The 25487-nt window shown below is 40.2% G+C and overlaps 1 protein-coding gene across 9 annotated transcripts in view; it reads right to left on the reverse strand.

The window, feature by feature from the left end:
* Positions 1-25487, reverse strand: part of ABLIM2 (actin binding LIM protein family member 2) — a 144836-nt gene that overhangs the window by 80672 nt on the left and 38677 nt on the right. For all 9 annotated transcript variants that reach the window (XM_056351376.1, XM_056351359.1, XM_056351342.1 and 6 more), the window contains exons 2-3: positions 24004-24147; positions 7844-8027 (exon numbers count right to left, since the gene is read on the reverse strand). In XM_056351376.1, the coding sequence (XP_056207351.1) occupies positions 7844-8027; positions 24004-24147 (328 nt within the window). The remainder of the gene's footprint in view (positions 1-7843; positions 8028-24003; positions 24148-25487) is intronic.

Genomic DNA, 25487 nt, shown 5'->3' on the forward strand with positions numbered 1-25487 from the left:
TGAACAGGATCAGTTACAGAATGAAAATAAAAGTCACATTAGAGGGATAAGTTACAGGCAAATGCAGCTGCTTTTATGTTCTGAAAATGCTGCATGTATGATGACTTTTACACATTAAAAAAACAGCACTTGTCCTCCCAACTTTGATCGTATCAAAGTTCTCCTCTTAATTTACATGCTCAGAAAGGAAGAGCTGGTGAAGTCTCATATGAGAAAATCTATCCCAGTTATAAAACTCAAAGCGTCTACATTACTTGTTTGTTCTACTCAACAGCTCTCCTTACACTTAATTAAATCCTTCCTTTTTATCAATGTCCTTAAAACAACAAACTTTGTGCAGTGAACTTTCTTGTCTGGGCACAGAAACTGCTGATGTTGGTTTTTTTCTCTAGGCTGAGCAGAAGGGCAAATCACTTCATAATTCAGCAAAGGATGATGAGGATGTAGAAACACATTTCACTCCACCTAAAGCTCATGTCCACCTAAATCCCAAGTAAGCTATCAAAATATGGCTAAGTGGGGCAGAAACGTAACACAGGCCTTCTGCCTCGTGGTGATTTCCATGTGATTAAATAATCTCATTAACATTTCATCAAAACTCTGCATGACATGCCCCCACAAACACTATCAGATTCATACCAGGTTTAGAGGTTGTCTTCACTACAAAAGCTGCACAGATACCTCTGGCTAAGCACAAACGTTATTTTCTTCCCTAAGCCACCCGAGTGGCTTAGTCTACAGGTGTTGCATTTAAAAGAAAACTTTAATTACTTAAAATGAGAACAAAAGCAACGCTGTCCCTTGTTTCTAAATAATGCTACTAAAATCTATTTTAAACCAGCTATAAGTGTTCAATCCATTTTGGATCATAGGCAATACTTTAAAAATCATGAGGACAACAGAGACTTCAAATATTTTAGGATCTTTGAATATCCAATAATGAATTCTGCTTTTCACCTTTCCTTTTTTCCCTTCACTAATGACTTTATACTCCAAATACTTGCCGGCTACCCTCTTACTTACCTAAAGTTAAGATAAGGAAAAATATTTTAGGCAAATAGCCTTTAAAATTGTCTTGCTCTTTGACACAAGTAAATGCTCCATGTGTGATTCTGGTACGAACAGGCCCAACACCATGTTAGTACAGATCCAGGAGTCCTAAATTTCCATCTGTTCAAACAGGATTTTCTACCATGAGTTTTACTCAATAAACTGATCAGAAGACGACAACACTGTCTGGTATAACAGAGAGGACATGATGGAGCCACGCTCCAGTGAGCGGCAGGTCTGTCCCATCTTGCAGCAATCTCCTGTGTTACATATCAAAAACCCCAAAAATGTTCTTTTTAGGTTGTAACTGTTATTTACAACAGATTTTTACACTGCTCGAAGTCATGAAGCCTTTTAATGTATGGAATAAAGAGTTTCATGAACATCACAGAACAGGTGAGGTTGGAAAGGACCTCTGGAGGTCATCTTGTCCAGCCCAGAAGTTTATTCAAATGTACATTTGAATACAACTTAGTAAATGTGATGTGATACACATCTATATAGATAATTAATATGTATGGCTAATTACCAAAAACTGTCTCAAAAATGGGGTGACATACTTTAAACACTGTCCTAGTTTTCTAGTGCCAATGTGAAAGAAACCATTTAATCCTGTTTTCATTTTAACAAAATCTTACAAAATCAAGTCTAGAACTTAGCACTATTGATTGACCTGGAACAGTACAAGCCAAGGAATTTCACCTGTTCCAGAACTGAGATAAGAACTTGTAGTTGATCTCCTATGTGTTTTTAAGAAGACATCTCATCTTCATTTACACTGATAGACTTATTATGACCACCGGTAATCTGCTCCAAATTAAACCCCCCCAAAAATGGTAACCTGCTCCACAGATACAACCACACAACTACACAGCCATACAATACCCTGACATCGTTCGCTGTTAAGCATGGTTGCATGCCCTGGCAGGATATTACCATCAGAGATGTTTTGCCATAGTCTTTCTTGAGACCAAGACTGGGACTTGACTAACGACCCAGCTGCACTCTCATGAGGTGTCTCGGTAAAATGGCAGTCTTTGAGCTGTTCATAATCCTGGAGATGATGATGTACTAGAAGCCATGAATGACAGATACACTGCTCTGAAGAATGACCTCAACTACAGAACATTCTTGTATCTAGTATATAAGCAGGAATAGCCAGAGGGATGGTTAATGTATTTTTTTGACTTGATAGCAAAATAACAAAAATCCAGCTGAACTTCCAGCCGAATACAGAAGCCCATCTCAAACAGATGCACGGAGCATCAAGTGAAGTAGAAGGAGGGACTGATCACTTTGAATTTGCTCATCTACACTAGGCAATTAGCCAATATGAAAGAAAATAAGTTGATACTCGAACAGAAGAATAGGATAATTGATCTCCTATGGCACAAAGACAGAGCTGGGTAGATGACAGCCACAAAACATACCAAAGCTCATAGGCACCACACCATGCCATTGAGCCTCAGAGGGAAGGGCCACATGAGCCCGTAAACATATCTTACTTGGTTTATTTGTTAAGAGCTTAGTAATTAATTTCAGGCCCTTCCATTTGGAGGGGAGAGGGCAACAAGTTCAATTCTCTGTTAAGTTTTCCACATCCGCAAGATACCTTGCTCTAAAAAAACAGGGAAATCCTCCTTGGAAGCGGTTCACCCAAAGGCATAGGCAGACATTTCCTTCCCTCGCTGGAGACAATCAGGTCTCGGAGTTTGCTTCACTATCTTATTCACTGGGAATCCAGAATTTGTACACAGCACATTTGCCAGTATTTCTGTAACATCTGACCTCTCCTTTTCACAAGCAGCCATGCTGAAGGATTTCAACGCTGCCAGTACAAGTGAAGGCACAACAGAAGGTGGTAACAGTCAGCTAACAAGGTTTCAGTTTCTGAGATCTTTAACTTGTGAGCAGGACTATATATAGCATTGTAGGCTAAAAGCAGCATATCTGCCTTTGAATACAATGACATCTCACCACCAGTCACCCACTGAACATTGCTAGGTATGGGTTTTAATTAACTGCTAATCCTTTTAAAAATATTCAGCGTGATTTTCACAGTTGGATAATCTATTTTTAAAATGAGAATTAAGAGCATCTTTAAAGCAACTCTCTGAAATGACTTGTAGGATTTTAATACTTCTGTGATTCATTTCCCAATGAATTTTGTTTTATCCATCTGCCTAGAATATTTGTAAACCCAGAAATGACTGGAGCTCACCAACAAAATTATATTGTAAAACATCAAGCCATTATCAGCCTAAACCAGGGGAACTGTGTGTTGACACTAAAAGGTCTGGTCCTGTTCTTGTCCCTCTCTGCACCATGCCTCAACCTGTGCAGCTGTGGGCAAGACATTCAAGCTTTCTGGGCCAAAAGAAAATATTCCATTTTTTTCAGAGCAGATGGATCGCCTTCTGTTGCTGACCTGACTGTGGCTGAACAGTCAACTAAATTTCATACAAGAAAATTAACAGAAGCATATGGTCAGGGTTGTGGGGAGCGCAAAGCTATTCATTTCAGTAGCAGAATGCAGTTACACTGGGTCAGTTGTAATATCAGACTGCAACCTAAGGACCTACAGGATCAAATTCTGCTCTAACTTGTACCTCGTACAATCACATCCCTCAAGGTTGCTCCATAGGAACAAATTTGACCCAGGGTGTTAAACCTGATAATACAAAGTAGACATTACTTGCTATCTAATGATTACATGAATTTCAGTAAGGACAAATGCCAAGTCCTGCACCCAGGGAGGAATAACCCCGTGCACCAGTGCACCTTGGAGGTCAATCAGCTGGAAAGCATAAAAAGATGTAGCGGTCCTGGTGGACACCATGTTGAACATGAGTCAGCGGCGTCCCTGCGACAGAGGCAGCCAACTGCATCCTGGGCTGCATTAGTGTAGACAGCAGGTCCAGGGGTGTGATCTTCCCCTCTGTTCATTGTTTGAGAGACCACATCTGGAGCAGTGTGTACTATTTTGGGTTCCTCTGGACAAGGTTTACTGGAGGGAGACCAGTGGTGGTTGTTAGGTCCAGAACTGGACAGACCACAGGACGCACAGTCAGGGTACAAAAGAGATGGACTTGTTCAGTCTCAAAATGCTCAGGGGAGATCTTACTGACATCTAAAACTACTCGATGACATGTATATGAAATTGGAGCCATGGACTTTTCAAAGGTACAGAGTGAAAGGACAAGAGGCAGCAGACATAAACTGGAACATGGGAAATGTCAACTGAATACAAGGAAAAAAAACATTACCATGAGCGTGCTCAAATGCTGGAACAGGCTGTCCAGAGAATCTGTGGGATCTCCATCCTTGGAAATATTTTAAATTAATGCTGTCAGCAGCCTGCTCAAACTGGAATCGCTTTGAGCCAGGAGCTGGACCACAGGAACCCCACAGATCCCTTCCATCTTACATGACTCTAGGGTATGGGTATACTCCGTATGTAAACCTGAAGAGCATCACAGCAAGGCTCCTTTGTTCAGGGAGCACCATATATTGATAAATATATTTAGTTTAGAATCAAAATGCCAAGAAAACCTCATTTCATTCTGATTTCAAAACTTTGGCCTTAACATCCAGATGAAGGCTGCTTCGTGAGATGCTTCAAGAAGTACTCAGTGCTGCCTAAGTGGGAACCAAATTCTTTCAAAATTCAGCAGCACTAAAAAAAGCAATTTAAAAGGTTTAGGATATTTGAAAAGTCTGACACAATTGCTACATTTCAGAGTTAACTGAATTTCAACATCTAATTTCCAGTATTATCTTAATTTCTCATGGCATACATAAACAAAAGCTCTCAGGTTCTTTCTAGAAATAGCACTGTTACACATACAACTATAAAGTCCTTTGCTGAAACAAACAAAAAAAATCCGTTTTCTGCATTTTTATATTAAACTGCCTGGACACAGTTAATTACCTTCTTGAGGGTAAGAGAAATACAAGTGGATTGAGAGAAGTTTTAGATCTGGGTTTGGCACAAAACCACTTGAAGAACATGTGTGCAGGGGCAAGAGGCAGTTACATTATCCACTTCTATGTGGCACATACTCAAGTTCTGTCAATACACTGTTTCAATTTCCTAAGTTCAGACAAAACATAGAACTTAGATATCCAAATTCTGTAATGCATAGATGAACCTGTTTAGTTATTAACTCAGAACATATGTGCGAATCTATCCCCCAGGTAAGAGTCAAACTGCCGTTCTCTCTTCATCACGTATGTGTCACAAGAAGCTGTATTTTTTCAACTTTTAATTAAAAGAATAATGAAATTAAAGGGATAACGATTATAAGCATTCCTCCAACCCGGTGAATAAACAACCCCACACACTTAAGCAATTTTTATATTAACCCATAAAACCAAACCCCAGATTTTTGATACCCTATGCACACACAGCCCATCAGTAACATTGAAATCACAGAGTCTATGTACAGTTGAACATTACGTGGAGCATACATCTGACATATGCTTAATACATTTATATAACTTATTAACACTATCACAGGTATGATGATTACCCATGTCTTTCTGAAAGACTCAGTTTCCTGCCCTTGCCCACCCTGCATAAAGGCACACAGTCTTGTCCCCGACACCCACACAAGAACTATGTGCACAATTTTAATAAAACTCAGCTTCTATTGCTACAGGTAGCCTTAATTTTCTCCCTCTCCCTATTTGACTTATACAAACACATGAACCTTTTGGAGGAAATGCCTTTGGCAGCGCCCCGGAGGACACAGCCCCTTCCAATTAATGAAGCTGCAAGAATAAGATTGCTCATTTACTTCCTGGGAATTCAGACTAAGCAGTTAATCTGCACCATTTTTCAATCTATTTTGTTGTTCTTCTACTCATTCCTAGTTCTAGGCATTATCATCCCAAAACCCAACAGCAGAAAACAAGTTTCACTGGACTATGAACAGCACTGGAAGATGGGACTAAGCCCTCAATCCTTATGCCAGCAGAGCAAACATGCAATTAAAACTTGATTTTGTTTAAGAACCACCTGGTCAATGAAAGACAGAGCAAAACAATCACATAGGACAATATAGTATACTGTACTTTTAATAGTTTTTCTCTGAATACTAATTCATTTTTTTTTGCACTTTGACCTGTGGCAGCCCTGGACAATAGCATCTGAGTCCCAAGGGATGCCCAAGGATGAGCTGGATTTCTGACACACAAGCTTTTTCAGAGAGGAGGGCAGCAGTTTATCAATGCAGTGCAGAGGGCACCAGGGAATACAGCTCTTTTCTGTGACACTGGGCCACATGGCATTCAAAAGTAGCAGTATCAGGAGCTCCAGAAAATGACTGGGCTTGCAGTACTGGCATTTTCCCACTGCTCCAGCTAGCTGTATGCACATTAGATTTTCCACTGATTTTACCATATGAAGCAATGTACACTTCCCACCAGCTTCTATTCAAATCTTGTCTTCTCTCAAAGAAAGAAAAAAAACGAGTTGCTACTGTCAATGGTTTACTATTCAATGTACAAACAGTTTAAAAATCTTACTTCAGCAGCCATAGAAATACTGGTTATAGAAGTGCTTACTTAAAGCACCTGATGATCCTGCAGCATCCTGGAGACCCGTGTCATGGGTGCAAAGCCTGCCAGTGATTGCCTGCTGAAGCTGGTAAGAGCCTTGCTGGATTTCCATGGGAGCAGGATCAGCCCCACTGTCAGGCAGTCACCACCTCTCAAGTTCACACTGCTCTAGAAGTCAGATTAAAATCTGGCTATAAAAGGCAGTATCAAATGCAGTTTGCATGACCAGCCGACTGCCTTGGACTGTGTGCTTTGGCCAATTATTTAAGGTTTCTGTCCGTCTGTAAGAAATAAGGACAGAAATGGTACTCCTGACTCTTCCCACCAAAGAAAATGCCAAGGTAGAGGGCTTTACAATCCTGTACCTGAAACCAAACTGCTATATTTTTTTGCCTTTTAATAATATTATTTTTTTAAGCAAATAAACAAGTTCTTTTTCTTCTTAAACCACATCTATTTATAGTCAATCCACCTTATTTTTACTAAAGATATCACTCCAGGAAATAAATGCTGATGATGTTTAGATAGGACACAATTTCCCATAAAAAACATAAATTATATCTGGCTTGCAAAAACTGGGGTAGTTGAAGCAGTGCTGATTTAAAGCCATTGAGGACCTGCCCCAGTGTTTTCACTACAAACAGATGACAGGATTCTTCTGTTGTTCTGCACTACAAGTCAGTGTTACAACCCCCCTGGGAGACACTAATTGAATCCTGCTAGTCAGCAGGCCATTAGTTGGCTCTGATGAAGACAACATGAATTTGTGTGTGTCCTTCTAAGGAAAGTTACAGAAGCAAATGAGGGTCTCTCTACTGAAGTTTTAGATAATGGCAATTAGAAACAGTGAAATAGCTTTTAATCCAACTATTTAGCTATACAGAAGGTTAGGGACCGTCTCTTTTTTTTTTTTTTTAATATGAAATACTATTGTATCAGGAACTTAATTTTGAAAAGCTTTAGCTTGTCTTCAGTACACATTACATTTGTAGCATATTCTAGTGAGTATTTTCACTGTATTGCAATTCAGCTTACCTGAATTGTTAGATACTTAATAAATAGTTTAGTCGTTCACTCAGAATTTGCTTGTCTTTTTTTCTATTTTTTTAATTCTGCTACTTTTTAAGGAGTGGATAGTAGAGGACAGAACTACTTTTTCTTTTTTTTTTTTTTTTTTTCCATCTATAGGCTATGAGTCTAATTGAAACACAGCTTCATGTAGAAAACATACCTGCAGACAGCACACACAAAACAGTCTGGGTGATAGGTTTTGCCCAGTGCTGAGACCACTTCTCCCTCAATGAATTCATCACAACTGAAGCACCGTGTGCCATAGAGTCTCTGGTAGTCCAAAGTACAGATGTAGTCTCCCTGTCTCACGAAAAATCCTCCTTGAGCCAGGTCACATCCACAAGCTGCAGGAAGAGAAAAGGCAGATTCAGAAGGCTGGAAAAGCAAGGCTCACTCTCTAAGACAATGCTGATTTTTCAACCTATGACCAGTATGGCTCCTAGTGGAGTATTTAAGCACTTCTGAAAAACACTTTTATAGTAAATTACATTAGTGATGTATTTTATACACTAATAGTTTGGATTTATTCCATGTAAAAATATTAACCTCAGTGCAGAGGCTGCTAGCACAGATACATCTTTAGGACTTGAGTTCAGGGCTATCACACACAACATCCATCATATTTACTAAGTTAAATGAAATGCATAAAGGGTATAAACCTTCAAAATCTAAAGCACCAACATTACTAAGAAACATCTCTGACAGATTACAATTGTCTGATACTTCTCCTGGACACAAAAGTGGTTAAAATACTGCTCCCTCTAAACGTGTGGTCCGATGTGCATGGCAACTGCTGTAAACTTCCACAAGTTTACAAGATCCTTTTTTTAAATCAGATCTTACATTGACCTGATTAACATCACTCACCAAGCATGAACTGGAGGGATCTCCAGAACCACTTGCTCCTATCAAAAGTAGAGTTTTTAATCTTATCTGTCATTTGTATATGTTAAATGAAATCTGTAGGAAAGGGTTTAAGTTGATTAACCACAGGCTTGTGAGATTTTTCAGGGGCTTTCTCCACTAAAGCAGGGATAAAGCTAGGCTGGCATTTTGAGAACACATAAGATGGGAAAGGAGAGATACAACACTACGTATGGCTGAAGTCATACAGGAGTAGACAGAGATGTACAAGATGATCCTCACCCATGTTGACCAGGATCTTTGAAAACAGACTTGAATTGATTTGTAAGAACTGGAATTCAAAACGGTGATTCTGCTGCTGTGCTGACTACTACTTTAAGTCATAGCACCACACTTGTTATTATGTACTTCTGCTCCTGGGGTTGTGCAGCTAGGGAAGCACTTCCAGTAGCAAATGGTGCTTCCAGTCAAACAACACTGAACAGATGACTGCGGCAGTGTCACTACTCGCATGCAGCACACAGAAGAGCGGGAATTTTGCTATCAAATTTGGGTTGTATTTACAAAACACTGCAGAGCTCCACAGTGCCTTGGTCTAAAAATAGCAGAGGTACCTAAGTGTTTAAAGTTCAACACTGAGATTTTTGCTTAGGAACCTGAGAGTCCACAGGCACTTTGGGTTTTGAACATAAAGCCTCGCAACTCACACCAAAGCCTGTCTGCAATGCCAGAATCAGTCAGCTAGCTTATAAACTATGAGAAATGATTCCAGGAGGCATCCTCAAGGCACAAAATAATACATACTCGCAGCACAGAAACCCCAGGCAAGCACAGGATCCTAAGCATTCATTCAAACACACATCCAATCACCCATCCTTTTTTTATCACCTTTCTCACCAGCTGGAGACCACAGCACAGGAGGGAGGCCTGGCCTCAAAGTCCTCTTTAAACCCTGAGTGGACATTTAAATCCTGATCTTTCTCCCTGGAGGTGGCCCCAAACACTAAGTGACAAAAACCAGCAGCAATCATGCTGAAACTGTATTAGTGTATGACCAAGAACTGAAGAACCATGGGATAATTAACCTTTCTTGTAAGTCAAAATAATTCCAATCATATTGCATTTGTCATGGACAACAACTATGGATTAGTTGACTTACCTTGCAATACATTATTCATGTGCTTTATCTCACAGGCTTAACACTTTCACTTTAACATTTTTCTTCCTCACCCTTGCTCTAATTACTGCCAAGGACATGTTTTTTGAACAGACTTTTAAAAAATCCAGCATGACTTGCTGAATGAGTTTCTTTCAGTCTATGTATTTCATGTAGGCATGTACTGGTGTGACAGAAGGACAAAGTAGCTATGGATTTAAGATGATGCTGACCAGCATACTGAGCTGATACTAATGATGCACTAGAGCACTTAATTGTATCATACAGTGGTTTAACTTGCAGAGTGAATCGTAAGAGAAAAAAGTTAAAGGACATAATTAGGTTTTTGAGCAGGGAGGGGTTATGTCCCTATGGGATATTTCTTTATACCAGTAAGTGGCGCATCTTACTGCAGTGCAGCTGAACAAAGCCACCAAGAACCACTATGAGCTACAAGGCAGGCACCACCCTATGCATTTTGGTCTCTGCCATCCCAGAGGGACTCAGAGCTGGGCTTCCCTAACAAGAGTGAGACAAGGAGTTTAGAATGTACCCATAAATTACCTGCCACTGCTGTCACGCACTCATGCCACTATTCACCTGCTAAAATGAGTGGTAAACACAAGCAAACCTGTACGTTTCTACCGCTGGCATGGGTCCTTACGGGAGGCCAGGCAGGTCCAGTCTCACTGCTGCTAACAGGACCTCAAATGTGAGGTTTGGCAACAGCCCTGCCACCGGCATTTGGTGACACTCCTCACCTTGAAGGCATCTGCCTTTCTCTCTGCTGTCACCCAGGTTACAATTGCTATGGCTTGTTGTGCATCACTCCAAAGCAGTTTGCACTAATGCACTTAATCCTGGCTTCTCAGGAAAACCTGCAGTCAAACTGATCACCCAGAGAGAGACAGAAATACAAGATATCTGGACTGCAAAATGAATGCTAAGCTTGGCATCCTCTAACCAGGCCCCTTTCTGCATTGCCATCACTTCAGCCTCCCTGTACGTGAAGAGTGGCTGAACTCCGTAAGGAGGAACACAGATTGCTCCACATTCATTTGAACAGCAGAACGAAGATTGAGAATTGTTTTCTACCTAAGTTGTTCTAATACCTGCTACTATACTTTTCAATTAATATAAACAGCCTGACAGTCATAACAGGCCCAGCACAAGTGAACTCCATGCCAAAGTCATGGGTTCTTGTAGTGACTTTTTCTGCACACCACACTACGGTGGCATTCATACAAGAAATGAAATGGGCTGTGAGAAGGAAAAACAACTTACCAGCGTACCTGCTCCACAATACAGACTCAATTACTTCATTCCTGCAAAGAGCTATTTCAAGATACATTACTTTCTAGATAAACAGTGCTGTAAATCTCACCTACCTGTAGCTTTAGAGCAATAGATAAGATTGAAAAATTTAACAGGATGAGATTGTAATTAGGCAACTGACCAAGAAGGAGGTGAAGAAGGGGGAAGCACAGCACCAAGGAAGACTATTATATTAGTACAGTTGGTTAATGACTAAGGGAAACAGCAACAGGAATAACGTCCTTGCTACAACAGAGTAGACCCATGGCAATGAAGTGTGCCAATGACCCAAGGCCCATAGGCACTATCTGTGCAGAGGGGCATCTGGATACCTTGAGACATAGAGAAGGGATTTCCTTTAAATGCACAAGGTGAAATGCCTTCCATTCAAACAAGAGCAACAAAAAAAAACCTCCCTTCTGAGTGGCAGAAGGAAAGTCAGGCCTGCAAATATTAGCAATCACAGAACAACTGCAAGTCGTTAATGCTTTTTAAGTAATAAGAAAGGATGCACTGGGCCAAGCAGGTCCCACAGAGCTAGCTAGTACTAAAGACAGTAAACCTTGTGAGCACCCTTCTAGTGCACAGGGTATAACCTGACAGTTACTTCCACAAGAAACTGATTCACGGCAGAGCAGGGCTACCAGGATGACCTACAGAAAGAAAGCCTGCTTTAAGACACAAGCAGAACTTGGCTTGTCTAGCCTAACAATAAACAAACAAACAAAAAAAACTCCAAACAAAACCCACAAACCACCCCGCCTTAGGAAACAACAGATATTGAAACATACATCTGAGGTTTAAACAGAGAGTTAAAGAAAAGATGACGAATTCGTCAAATGCAATGAGAATGCTGTCACAAGAACAAGTGAGGAAACTGGCCACAAATAAATGGAGGCTGCAAATTAACAGAAGTGTTTCTAACCATCACAGAAAAAGGCTGTGGAACAGCATCTCAGCAAGAATGAAAAAAGATGGAATAAAGGCCTCAGATCTCTATAGCTTTGGAATGAAGTCAGAGCAATATTAAAACCGGATTGAGATGAGGTTAAAATATTAACCTAAAGAGACTCTCTTTTAAAGGCTAATGAGAGAGAGAACATAGAACCATAAAAAGCATCAAATGTGAGACAACTTTGGATGAAATTCAGAAAAAAATATATTCATTTTTAAATTTCTTAGGGTTTGGGTACCTTAAATCAAATACCATCCATAAAATATAAATATCAACATTCAAAAAAACAGTTTTTCTGATTAATGCTTCTGATTAATTAAGCAGATGCATCTGTCATCCTCCACAAGATCAGTGCTTAGCAATCATTACAATATAACAAATACCTGAATAGTTTTATTCAGCGATTCCCTGATACCACACGGAATTTCAAGTCCTTGAATTCTCTGGTTACAGCACAAAATGCAGGGGAAACAAGGAAAGAAGCTCCTTATTTTTCACTGCTAATGCTACTTTCTGTGTAATACAGGAGTAGAAATAAACTTACATATAGATAGATCATAGTATACATTTATTTGGAACCAGTTAGATTTGTAATAAATTGAATGAGACTAGTGGCTGCCATGGTGCTGCTTCTTCAGAGATCTGAAAACCTCTTCCACTCAGCAAGGCTATTACATCTCCTGATGCACATCAGTATGACTACTGATTCAGTTTAGCGCAAAAATATTTTTATGGCACAGGATTTTAGTTTTCTTGAATATTTCTTTTACAAAGCCAGCCCCTTCTATGTTGCTAAAAACATAACTTGTGAAGGTTTTAGCTGAAGCAATTTTACATGTGCCATATTAAAGAAAAATATTTTTCCATTACAGTTTTTAAATGAAAACGGGCTTTTCATGCAAAAACATTAGCTACACTGTAAAATATTTCTTCAGAGAAAAATGAAAAGATTTCAGACAGGCATAGCCATCACACGAGTTGTTACCTGGATCAGTGGTATCTATTTTGACAAAGGTTTTCAGTGTTTTAGCATTCCAAGAGGTTTCAAAAATCATTTGTATCAAACCTTGATGCCACATCTGGCCCCCTAATCTCAATTCTCGTCAACGGTCATAAATTCTTCTAGAGTTCCCTCCAAACTGATCAGCAATAAGAAAAACTCCTAAGAAAAAGAGTCCGTTAATGCATTTTTTGGCACAGAAAAATGAGCAGGGTAGGCTTTGTGCCCTTTCTTTGCATCTTGTTTTGGCACATGCTCATGACAGAGACCACGTACGTGACAGTTCACAGAGGTGCCACCCTCTGCAAAGTCTTTATATTTATTCATGAATGGAGAAAAATCTAGCTCATAAGTGAATCTGGAGCACAGGAGGAAGTCTTCATGGTTATACTCTCCTTCCTAACCACTGACGCTGCAGAATGGGGCTTTTCCACAAGCCAAATATTCCTCCTCTGTTCTTCACACATCATTTCACCACCAGCTATGCTCCACCATCCACAACTTGAGTCATGAACCCCCGCATGCTCCCGCACTCTTTGAACCATCTGATATGATTTAACTCAACATCCAGCTCACCAGAGGAGAACAGAGGGATTCCAGTTAAATACCATCTTGGATATTAAAACAGTCCCAACTTAAAGCTGAGAAGAGTAGCTCTGAAAACAGACCCATTAGCCATCCCTCGGTGAGATGCTGTGCCCCTTGCCTGCTGCTCACGTGGACAGAGACACTGCCCAGCTGGGATGATCCTGCACACCTGCAGAAACAAGTGACCAGGGAAACGAAAGCTGGAGAAAGTCTAGGCAGCATGTTTGAAAGCAACTACCAGATCTTACTCTCCCAGGACAGGAAGAAAATCAGCATTGTGTCACAGACCCACTCCTACTCAACACCTGTCATCCAAAACAAGTATCTGAAGGTAGGGTTATTAAAAGCTAGAAACAGTTTCCAACCATTACTGACGTTCACCTTAGTGAAGCAAGAAAATCATTGCAAACATAGCACTTATGGTAACGAAGGGACTAACACTAACTCAGCTGCTTGTCTTGGTATTACCCTGAATACCAAGGCAATGCCCTACCCTGAACTGTTACAGGCTGTAAAGGTAATTTTTAAGGCATGAACAAATAAGTGTTCTTCTTCTCTTATGCCATTTCACAGCAAGCCAGTACCTGGACTTACTATGGGACATGAGATGGAAGATTATCCACACCTTTTCTGAGGAGAGTGTACCTCAGGCTGGCTTCTCTGACAATTCACCAATTCCACTCAAAGCTGGTTTGCCTGACACCAAACTAATTCATATAAATCTTAGGAGTACCTCTGCTTGCTCAGAAACAGGCTACTTTTTTCCCCCATCCCTGTGCCTGTAACAGCACCTGGAACACTGTGTGATTTCACAGTCAGTCTAACTTCATAATTCTTTGGTGCCTACAGCCTATAAAAATGTGACCACCTGATGAACGTGAATATAAGTAAAGTCTATAGGACCTGACAAGATGCTTCCCAGAGCCCCGAGGGAACTGGTTGATGTAGTTGCCAAACCACTCTCCATGATACTTGAAAAGTCACAGCAGTTGGGTAAAGTTCCTGGTGGCTGGAAAAAGGGAAACACTTCACCCATTTTTAAAAGGGTAAAAAGGAGGAACCTGGGAACTACCACCCTGCCAGTCTCACTTCTGTGTCTGGGAAAATCATGGAACAGATCCTCCTAGAAGCTATGCTAAGGCACACGGAGGACAGGGAGGTGATTTGAGTCAGCCAGCACGGCTTCACTAAGGGCACGTCCTGCCTGACCAGCTTGTGGCCTTCTATGATGGAATGACTACATCAGTCGACAAGGGCAGAGCTACAGATGTCATCCATCTGGACTTCTGTAAGGCCTCTGACATGGTCCCCCACAACATCCTTCTCTCTAAATTGGAGAGCTATGGATTTGATGGGTGGACTGTTTGGTGGATGAGGAATTGATTGGGTGGTCACATCCAGATGGTAGTGTTCAATGGCTCAATGTCCAGAGATCAGTGACAAGTGCTGTCCCGCAGGGGTCCATACTGGGACCAGTACTGCTTAGCAGTTCATCAATACCATAGACAGTGGGCCTGAGTGCACCCTCAGCAGGTGTGCCAATGACATTAAGCTGTGTAGTGTGACCAACACACCGGAGGGGAAGGGATGCCATCCAGAAGGACCTGCACAAGCTCCAGAAGTAGGCCCATGTGAACCTCATGAGGTTCAACAAGGCCAAGTGCAAGGTCCTGCACCTGCACTGGGGCAATTCCCAGTATCAATACAGGCTGAGGGATGAAGAAATTGTGAGCAGCCCTGCAGAGAAGGACTTGGGGGTACTGGTGGATGAAAAGTGGGACATGAGCTGGCAATGTACACTCACAGCCCAGAAGGACAGCCATATCCTAGGCTGCACCAAAAGAAGCATGGCCAGCAGGTCAAGGGAGGTGAATCTGCCTTTCTACTCCACAGTCATGAGACCCCATCTGGCGTGCTGCGTCCAGCTCTGGAACCCACAGCACAGGAAAGACATGGACCTGTTGGAGCAAGTCCAGAGGAGGGCCACCAAGATGATCAGAGGGTTGGAACACCTCTCCAATGAACAAAGGCTGAGAGAGTTGGGATTGTTCAGCCTGGAGAAGCGAAGGCTCCAGGGAGACCTTATTGCAGCTTTTCAGTACTTCAAGGGGGCTTATAGGAAAGATAGGGACAAACTTTTTAGTAGGGGCTGTAGCAACAGGACTAGGGGTAATTGTTTTAAACTACAAGAGGGTAGATTTAGATGAGATATAAGGAAATTTTTATGATGAGGGTGGTGAAACACTGGAACAGGTTGCCCAGAGAGGTGGGTGGTAGATGCCCCATTCCTGGGAACACTGAAGGTCAGGCTGGACAGGGCTCTGACCAACCTGATCTAGCTGAAAATGTGCCTGCTCACTGCAGGGGGCTTGGACTGGACAACCTTTAAAGATCCCTTCCAACCCCAACTATTCTATGATTCTACGAAAATAAACAGCAGCAACAGCAATTAATCAAGGCACTTTAAGCATGTTGCTATCCCACTACTGTATGTCATCAGTATTCCATCTGCACTGTATGAATATAAAATGCATCTCAGGTTTTCTTGCTGGCAAATGAGCCTGCTGAAGTAGACTAATTTTTTGGCTGCATACTAGACCTGAAAATCAGCTGTGTCCTGAGAGGCCCAGGAGATGCTATGTTTGCTGTGCTGCTGTACACTACAGCAAGCTGTAACAGTAAAATGCACTGGTCTTCTTGTTATCCAAACACTGCTGTTTTGCTTTCAGCCTGCCAGACAATCAGGTGGTTTGCTTACATGTGATTGCATGTATGAAGTCTATTTTTTTTCTCCCATTTGTTGCCTGATGCAAGCAACCAGGCATAAATCCAACACAGGAGAGAGGCAGAGACCCTGAATATAAAAGAAGGAACAAAGATCCATTCATAATGTTGTTACAGAGAAATCAAGAAAAAGATTGCTGCTTGCTTAGAGCTACATCCTCAGCACTGCGACTTAATGTTCATTTCTAGTATTTTCCTCCATCCCTGAGATGAATGCTGGTGGTCACTAAAATCCCAAGAATGACACATAGCCTGCTGCTGACACAATTCTCTTTTGGCAACTAAATTGCATGTCTCCATATGCCATTGCTGCAGCCTGGGACCCCATTCTCTGAAAGCCTATGACTATATCTGGAGCATTTCTCCTCACCACTATGCCTATGCTGTGAGAAGCAATAGCAACCATCTGGCAAACTTCCACTGCTACTGATTTGAAGCAGTCTAAGCCCATGTCCAGAAGACAGCTGTGACTGTGATACTCCTTCTGTTGCATGGTCTGGTGCAGATGAGTCCAGACAAGCTTTTCATGATGGTTTTGGGGAAGTCTTCCCCAGCTGGAAGTTTGCTGGCCATGCAAAGTCTGTATGGGAATAACATCTCACTCGCCCTCTTAGTCAATTCACACCTGAAGCTTCTGTCTATAGGTAAGTCAGCAGCAAGACAGCAATGATATATGATCCATATAATCCAATCACTCTTCCTAGGCAGAAGCAACCATATCTAAGTCTTTCCAAGCAGATGTCTGAGAAATCAAGAATACTCAAGCCTATCAGTCACCAGCAGTGTTTTATCTATAATATCTGAAATACCAGCTATAACCTCAAGAACTGGAATCTCACCTCGTTTATGTTACAGTCCAGGGCAAACAAAAGCAGTATGCAGTACCAGAGAAGTGTGGGCCAGACCTGCTGGCCCCTTCCCCAGCTCCCAACCAGGAACTGCAGGAAGGCAGACAGGTCAACCAAAGGAAAACCAGCAACTTTCCAGAGCGGAATAGACACAGAGAACCGTGGGAATATATCATATACATTGTACAACACTTGACCATGCATGTGTAGCATTGATAAATCTGTAAAGGACACAGGGTACAGCACATCTAATAAACTCTCAGGCTAGACTGGCCATGATACCCATAAATTAATCTGTGGAGTACAGACTTCAGTGCAGGAAAACCCTTAAGAGATTCAGAATGCTCTTATGAGACTCACAAAACATCAACAACTCAGGTATACTAATTAAAATAAAGGAGAGTTTGGGGAGTTTCCTGTGCACTATGTAACTTGATTCCTCTAAGTAATGAGAGCTACACATCTAGTAATTTCTGCATCAGAAAGTGCAATTCCATTTTCCATTTCTCTTCTGGAAAACTGCAATTCCCAGTAGGTTAAAGACAGTGTTACTGCCCTATAAAAGCTCTCCTATAGTATTAAGGATAAGAGAGATTCCTCACAACACTATGTACGTGCCTATTCCATGCTACCGAAACAACCCTCAGAAAAACTGGAAAAGTCATCTCTTTTATATTGATTTATTATTTCAAGGAATAGATCTGGTTATTTAAAATTTACAAGCATGCTAAAAAGATTTAAGAAACAGAGCAATGTGCTTTAATCCATTTTCAACCTAATAGCATCTTCAGTGTTTAACACAGAATACAGATTTTATTTGCCAGACTAATTAAAAGTTTGCGCTTTTTTGCCTTTTTTTTTAAACATGTAAAGCAACAACATTAAATATTTTCTGATTTTTCATAATGGTGCTTTGAGTGTCAGTTACAGGTTTGCAAATTAAGCGTGCTTGCTCTGACTACACATAGATATGGCAGATGGTGTCATGTTAATGAGTCTCAGAAAGCAGGAGGTGGAATAACACCACTGGGGCAATGATGAATTTTATTCAACAACTCCTTCTGGGTCTCCACGCAGGCTTCACACCACCTTAGTGCACGGAAACACCCAGTAACTACTCCAGCAGGCTGGCTGTATCCCTCCTGTGCCCCTGTGTGAAAGACCACAATATGGACAGAGAGCCCCCCTGCATAAAGGCATCCTTGCACTGGTATTTTTCATGCGGGGAAAAGCTTTACCCTAAAAGAATTACAGGCTCTTCATGGGCATGACTTCCTCTACTGCGGGCTGAAATTATGTACTCTCAAACCTTTACATGAACAATATCTTTACTGCCTACAAAGATTACGTTACCATCCAAAACTTTACTTAATGAACATCAGGCATAATTTTTAAATGCATTCGGTTTTGTCTCAGTTCTAGTTTGCTTTCAACCACTGTGATCTTTAGTACTCTCCAGCTGTTTGGTGTCTTTGTCTAAATCTACCTCAGCATTCCCAGCATGGTTAAGCACCTCGCCCAGGCACCTCTCTCTTCCCAGCTAGGAACCACCCTCCTGCAATGCAAACATCTTCTGCACGCGGCCGTATCTGCTGTTTGGATCATTCCTCACAAATTTCAGCAATTACTTCATCGAAAACCCTCTCCAGGTTTTTAATGAGCACTTCATTTTCTAGTATAACCTCTCAGTCTTGGGACTAGAGGGATGCAAATATGGAGACAACCAAGGCAATGAAAAGACTAAAGAAAAATATAATTAGTAAGAAAATAAAGCAAGAGTATTATGTAATATCTTTGGTATAAACACAGCAGTAAGCATGTATAGCTTTACTATACCCTAAAAACCTAAACCCCAGAATCTTTGTGCTTTAAATGAAATAAATCAAGTTGGAAAACAAAATTAACAGAATCTTGGCTTCCTGTGGTGGACAGTTAGTGAACCTTCATTGAAGGGAATTATTAGGAAGATATCCCTTTACCAGTACTTGTAACTGTGATTTCTCCCCTGTCCTTTCCACAACACTTTACTAATATTATGTAAATTAATGAAAGATACTCTTAAAAAAAATAATTCATTGGACTCCGAATGAAATATATGCCATGAAATAAAGCTTTCTGATGTGGCTGGTATATGACCAAGACAATGAGGGGCTGCAGAATGTGCTTTATGAATACAAAAAAAGGTTGAAACAAGAACGTGATTAAAACAAAAGAAAAATTAGCAATTACTTTGTGATTACGGTAGTTCACTAACTGACCAGAATTTTTTTCATGCTTTAACTATTGAGTTGTTTTTAGAAAGTTAGTGATTAATTATTTTAAAAATTTAAGTTCAAAAATACTAAAACTGCAACACAGAGCCATTAGCCACTGTTAAATTACTTTTGCACAGACAAAAGCGATTACTATGATTATTATCATCAACCTCATTATTTCAGCAAAATAAATGATTAAGCTACCATGACTTTGGTTAGTCAGCCCCAGACCTACCATAGTGTCCAAGCTAGACTCTGCGAGCATTGCGTCAGAAGCATAGTTTTCCCTACTATACTGAGTTAACATGATCTGGGACTGTTGCCTCCTGAAGGACTGGAGAAGTGATGGGCATGCTGCTGAGAGTGAGCGTCTGCTGAACCAGAGCCCCTGTGTTCATCCCCAGTGGCTAAGATACCACACATGCCATCAACTGCTACTACTTGGCCAAAAGCTGGGACTCAGAAACCTTACTAGTGAGCTTCCCGTAAATGACTCCCATTCTGAAATGTGAAACCTCTTAACTATGTTCAAACGCGAGTCCCTCAGATTACTCAGTGAAGCTTTTAACATATTTATATCCTAGCAGATGCATTTGATCTAACAAACAAATCACTCCTATTACCAAGTTACTTGATGTTTTTAACCTTTTCACCAAATACTGTGTTTTCGCCCATCCCATTAATATGGCTTCACAATAAATTATATACCTCTGGGTTGTGTTGTATGTTCTACTGAAAAAAACCAGAAGGTATAGAAGTGATATATCCATCCCAGGGCTTTTTCACAATTCCCAGGAACCTGCAGTGCCACAGGAATCAGAAACATTGACCCACAGAACCACATACCCAGCTCTAAGCTGGAGATGTGATATGTTCTCACAGATTAATTAAACAAATAGGTGAAAAATCACAGGGAAAAGAATATACTTGAAACTGCTAGCCGTGCTGGCATGGAAGACTGCATGTGCTGCATCCGTAGCAAGACAGCAATTCAGGGAATTTTGATTAGGGGTAAAACAAGACAGACACATACATAGCAAAGCTGATATAGCACAGTGGTCTTGTTTTTAAATCTGTGGCTCCGACTGCAAGCTTACTTTATTTCATCACTACCAAACCAGTAAACGCCATAGATATGAGTTACAGTTCTTCTCGCATATAAGTAATCTTGCACAAAGAACAGCTTTTTGCAGGCTTGCATGGATTTCCCCATTAAGTAGGGTGGAGGCTGAAGGACTTTTGCACGCACTATTTGCAAATTTGCAAATGCACTATAGATTGTCCCTTATTTGATCTGCTACAGTGACTACATAAAACACTGCAAAGTGTACTTTCTGATTTTATATCAGCGCCTAGAAACATTGGGCTTTGAAGCACACTTCCAGTATTTCCTAAATGCTGCATTTGACATAGGTTACTGCTACTTTGGAAACGCCAGGATGCTATCACATCACAGAAAAAGAAATACTGCCCAACGCTCCTAAAACAAGGTAATTTCTCTCTTTACGAAAGATCAAAGAGGCTACCCAGGATAACATAAACACAGCATCTACATCTCTCCTATCTACAATTCTGCATTAGTCTGTCTGTCTGCTGGCTCACTAAATTACGCTGTTGTAATTAAGCTCCAAGTGAGTGTTCGCCTAACACCATACCCTGTATGAGCAGCAGTCCTGACCTGACAGACAGCCTCAGAAGGAACTAGACAACACAGTTTGTGTTAATTTGATCATGTGAGTCATCAATATTTTATCACCTTTTGTTATTTCCCTTGGTGCTTCCATTACAGCGGTAAAAGATAGTAAGAGAATTTGCAAACATGGGAACTGAAGACCTTGAATTTTAACGAATAAAATCTTTACCATATTATTTCAAAGGCATCTATTTCTATTATAACTGCATTTTTATTAAATCCGATTAAAATGGGAGATATTTTGAAGTAAAGATTGAGTAAAAATTTGAAGTGAGGCTAGATGGTACGTTCCCTACAGCCTTTTACTAGCAGATTAGATGAGCACCTTAACAGGAAATAATATAAACAAACAGATATGAGTATAAACCTTATTTATAACTCCCACACACCTCTGTAAGTCCTATTAAACTCTGATACTGAGCAAAACTAGCAGAAGTTCACAGCATTGCTATTAAAAATTTTAATCTAGATGTGTGTCTCAATTCTGAATAATTGAATAAAATTCTATTTTTAAAACTTTTCTTAGAATTGTTTAGAATCATTACCTGGAGAATGTAAGAACTGGATAGGAATAAGTGATTTATACTAACTTTCCCTGGTTATATAATTTAATATAAATATAAAAGGCACCTACATATATGCTGTTACCATTATGAAACTCACAGTCCCCATAGGAATAATCAGAAAGCAGTATGGTAATATATAAAACTACCTTTCTACCCTAAAAAAAAAAAAAAAAAAGAAAAAAGAAAACATGAAATGTCTCTGCCCCCTGAAACTTCATAATTTATCCAACACTACCAAGGAAATGGTTTCATATCGCACACGTATTCAAAAAATGTGAATTCCTCCACTGTACTATCATCTGTCACTGTTCAAGTCATTCAAACAGACTTCAAATACCTCTAGACTCCCTCTCTAGACCCTCTATACATTCTTTATGGGCTCATTATCAGTTTGTGGTCTCCATCATCATACATCTGTAAATACTGTGAGAAGGAACATAATTTTCTGCACTTTTACAAATATTTAAGGTTTTCTGATGAAGGCTTTGAGATGAATTCACGCAGAGGCATTCAACCTAAGCAGGCAGGCAGCCTTGCAGGGCAATGCAGCCAGCCCACACACAGGATTATCTGTCCTTGGACTGTCTTGCTGCACTAGACGCTGGACACACGGCATCTTTCAAGGCACTATCTTTGGCAGATGAGGTGAGAGGGGGCAAATTGCACCGCTGAGTACCATCAAAATCAATGCACCACAGGGAGGAGTCCACTGTATGGTAAATATATTCCCAGGATCATCACCCTGGCCATGCGCAACAGTCCAGCAGCACGACAAGAAAAGGGGTTCAGAACAGGGGTCATGGCACAAAACTCTCCTCCAGGGCTGAAAGGAGGTAAGTGGTCGACTGACCAGGAGAACTCAGTATCATTTTTTTACTAAATGCTAACACAATAACTGTATTTTTAATCCACTGATTTGAGCACACGGTTAAAAATGCCAATCACATTTGCCTAACCTGATCCTGATTTCTTTCCCCCCTTTAATTTTAGTTAGTGAAATGTATGTTCAGTGCTCTGTTCTGTTCCTAAATCCTTCTCATGTAACAACACGGTAAAACCACGCGACAAAGCAACTTATGGTTCTTAAGTAACAAGTAAACCCCATAAACAAAACAAAACCAAACCAGATCCCAGAAGGATGCCAGCAAATTGATGGAAACCCTTGAAAAGTGATAGAAAAAATGATGGCATTTAAATAAAGGGGGGGGGGGGAACAACCCAACCATGTGTGCAAAATTAGCACTTAGCAAAATCATTACTAAGAAAGAAGTACTCCAAGAGCCCTGACACTGAGAAGCAGTTTAACCACCCATCTCTGACACTATCTCCCATGCCAGCTGAGAGTCTGATGCATAGCTGACAGATGCTACCCTGCTCTTCCTTGTTAACAGTGGGGTTTTTTCCTCATTTTATCCAAGATCTGCTTGAAGCAAACAAACTCCTCCTTATCTCTTACAGACAGGTAGAGGCAATGCAGCTTCTACAGTATATTCATCACCTTCTTCTGCATGGGCATGGGAAAAAAAAAGCCTCTGCGGTGCCTAAATTTGGGATCAGTGAATAGTTTCAGAATCCGCTTGCTGCATTTGCAGGTGGCCTTAAAACCTCTAAAAGGAGATGCCCTATGAAGTGACAACATGGATGTATAATTGTGTCTTGTCATTCCGTAGGACTCGCCAGTGTTTTCTCATAGCTGATCTGTATGTATAAAAGGTGGCTTGGATTTCATCAATATAATTATATGGAGCGCATACTGGTATGTTGCTGAGACTTCATGCAGGAGACAAGACTGCTGAGTAAAAAATTAGCTGCTCTCTTCCCAAGTTAGGTCTGAAAAACTAATTTGATAATAAAATTTGCCATAAAAACATAAAACCAAATGGCTTTAAAAGAGTTTGAAAAATGTACGTACAGGCTGTGTTCTGCTTTAAATACCATTCTGCTTCTGAATAGATGACTGAAATATTTGCTATTTAGGATAGTGCACTATGCTTGTTTTTCTTGCTGTGTTATTTTGCAAAGAACACAATTATTGAGCTGAACATTGAATCCTGTCTATCTAACTCATTAAAGACTGACTCAGGTATTGAATAATATATACTTAATCCCATGGGATTTATAAAAATATCAGTGTAGCTGACAGAAAATGACAGTTTTCTTTCTGATAGTTTCCTCCAAACTGGAGGAAATAGTCACATTAACACAGCTGGGACCACAGCCACGCTCGTGCTTCTAGGCTGTGCTACAAGGATTAATAAACCACTCTACTCACAGGAACAGCTGTCACAAACACTTACCTTTGCAAACAAAGCACTTAATATGGAAATATTTGTTCTGAACTCTCAAAACTTCTCCTTTGCATGGGTTTCCACAGTTATTGCAGAGAATTGCAGTACTTGATGGCTTCTCCAGTTGGCTATGTACAGCCTGTGGTTGTGAAACTGCAAGGGAAAACAAAAGGTAGAACCTTTTAAAGGCCATCATGTGCATATTCTGCGAGACCTACAAATAATGACAATTAACACCTTGGGCAAAACAATTCAAACAGATAAAACGGTTTTAACTTCTGGTATCGGCCAGCACAGGAGAAAAGATCTGCTAAAGGACCATCTGAGCCAAGCTTCTCATTTCAGAACTTGAAAAGCTCATGCCTGCAGATTTCAAACATAAATCAGAATTGCTTATAAAGGAAAGAATCCACATGATCAAGTCAAGAATTTCAAATAATGATTTGTTGCATTTTCTCTTCAGTAAGTCAAAGACTATAGATAAAAGCTATTGTTTTCATCCAAAATACCTTTTATGGGATTTAGTAACCAGTACGCTGTGAGCTACTGATCTTTAAAGTTCAAAGCAATTACCTTTTTAACTGATTTTAAGATAGAAATACACTTCTGTAGATGTTTTGAGTTCATACTTCTGAAACATTGACTTCTCTGTAAATACCACATACATCTGATCATTAAACAAAGGTTGCTGTCATTTTGTTAGAAAACCATGATTTCAAGAGATTAGGTTTATCCGGGTTAGTGAAATATTAAGTGATTTAAAAATTTGCTGCCATCTTGTGATGTAAATTAGAAATTGCATTTATTGGGCAATATAAATTGGCATGCCAATGTGTTATGTGTAACAGGTGAGATATGATGTTCTTGCAATTCTGCTGCAGTACTTGCATCATTTTTTTATTGCAGTGTACTTAGGAGTCTAGACAGCAAACATCAAGGCAGTTAATTATAAAGGAGCTGTACCATAACTCAATAGACTTGGCTTTTTCCTATGTGAAAAAGGACTAATAACAGGAAAATTATCAAGCATTTTAAGCATTTAACGACATTCTTCTGTGATGTGGCATGCTTATTCTAAGGTTGGATTGCTTATTTCAAAGTGATGGATTTAAAAAAAAAAAAAAAGCTTCAAAATAAACTTATTAATCAACCAGTCAAGATGAAGCAACCTCTCACAGGCCAATACTTTAAGTATGAATGGGAACCAGAATTGTTTCCCTTTAGGGTTTAGTCAAGGGATAATGCCACTGCTGTGTAACCATTTTCTTTCATTCACATTAAAAAAAAATATAATTGGGAAGTAACTTTGGCCAGTCAGGGTTAAACTCAGACTGGCCAAAATCTTTCATTACTATTCCTATTGCAGTATCAGAGCTGTTATTTCAGAAAAAAAGGTTCTGAAAGAAAAAAAGGGGGAGGGGGTACCCCGCAAAATTGATTTTAATTAAAACAACAAAACAACAGTAATGTTACTTTTACCATAGGTAGGGATG

The sequence above is a fragment of the Falco biarmicus genome, chromosome 1, assembly GCF_023638135.1.
Source record: "Falco biarmicus isolate bFalBia1 chromosome 1, bFalBia1.pri, whole genome shotgun sequence".
NCBI lineage: Eukaryota > Metazoa > Chordata > Aves > Falconiformes > Falconidae > Falco > Falco biarmicus.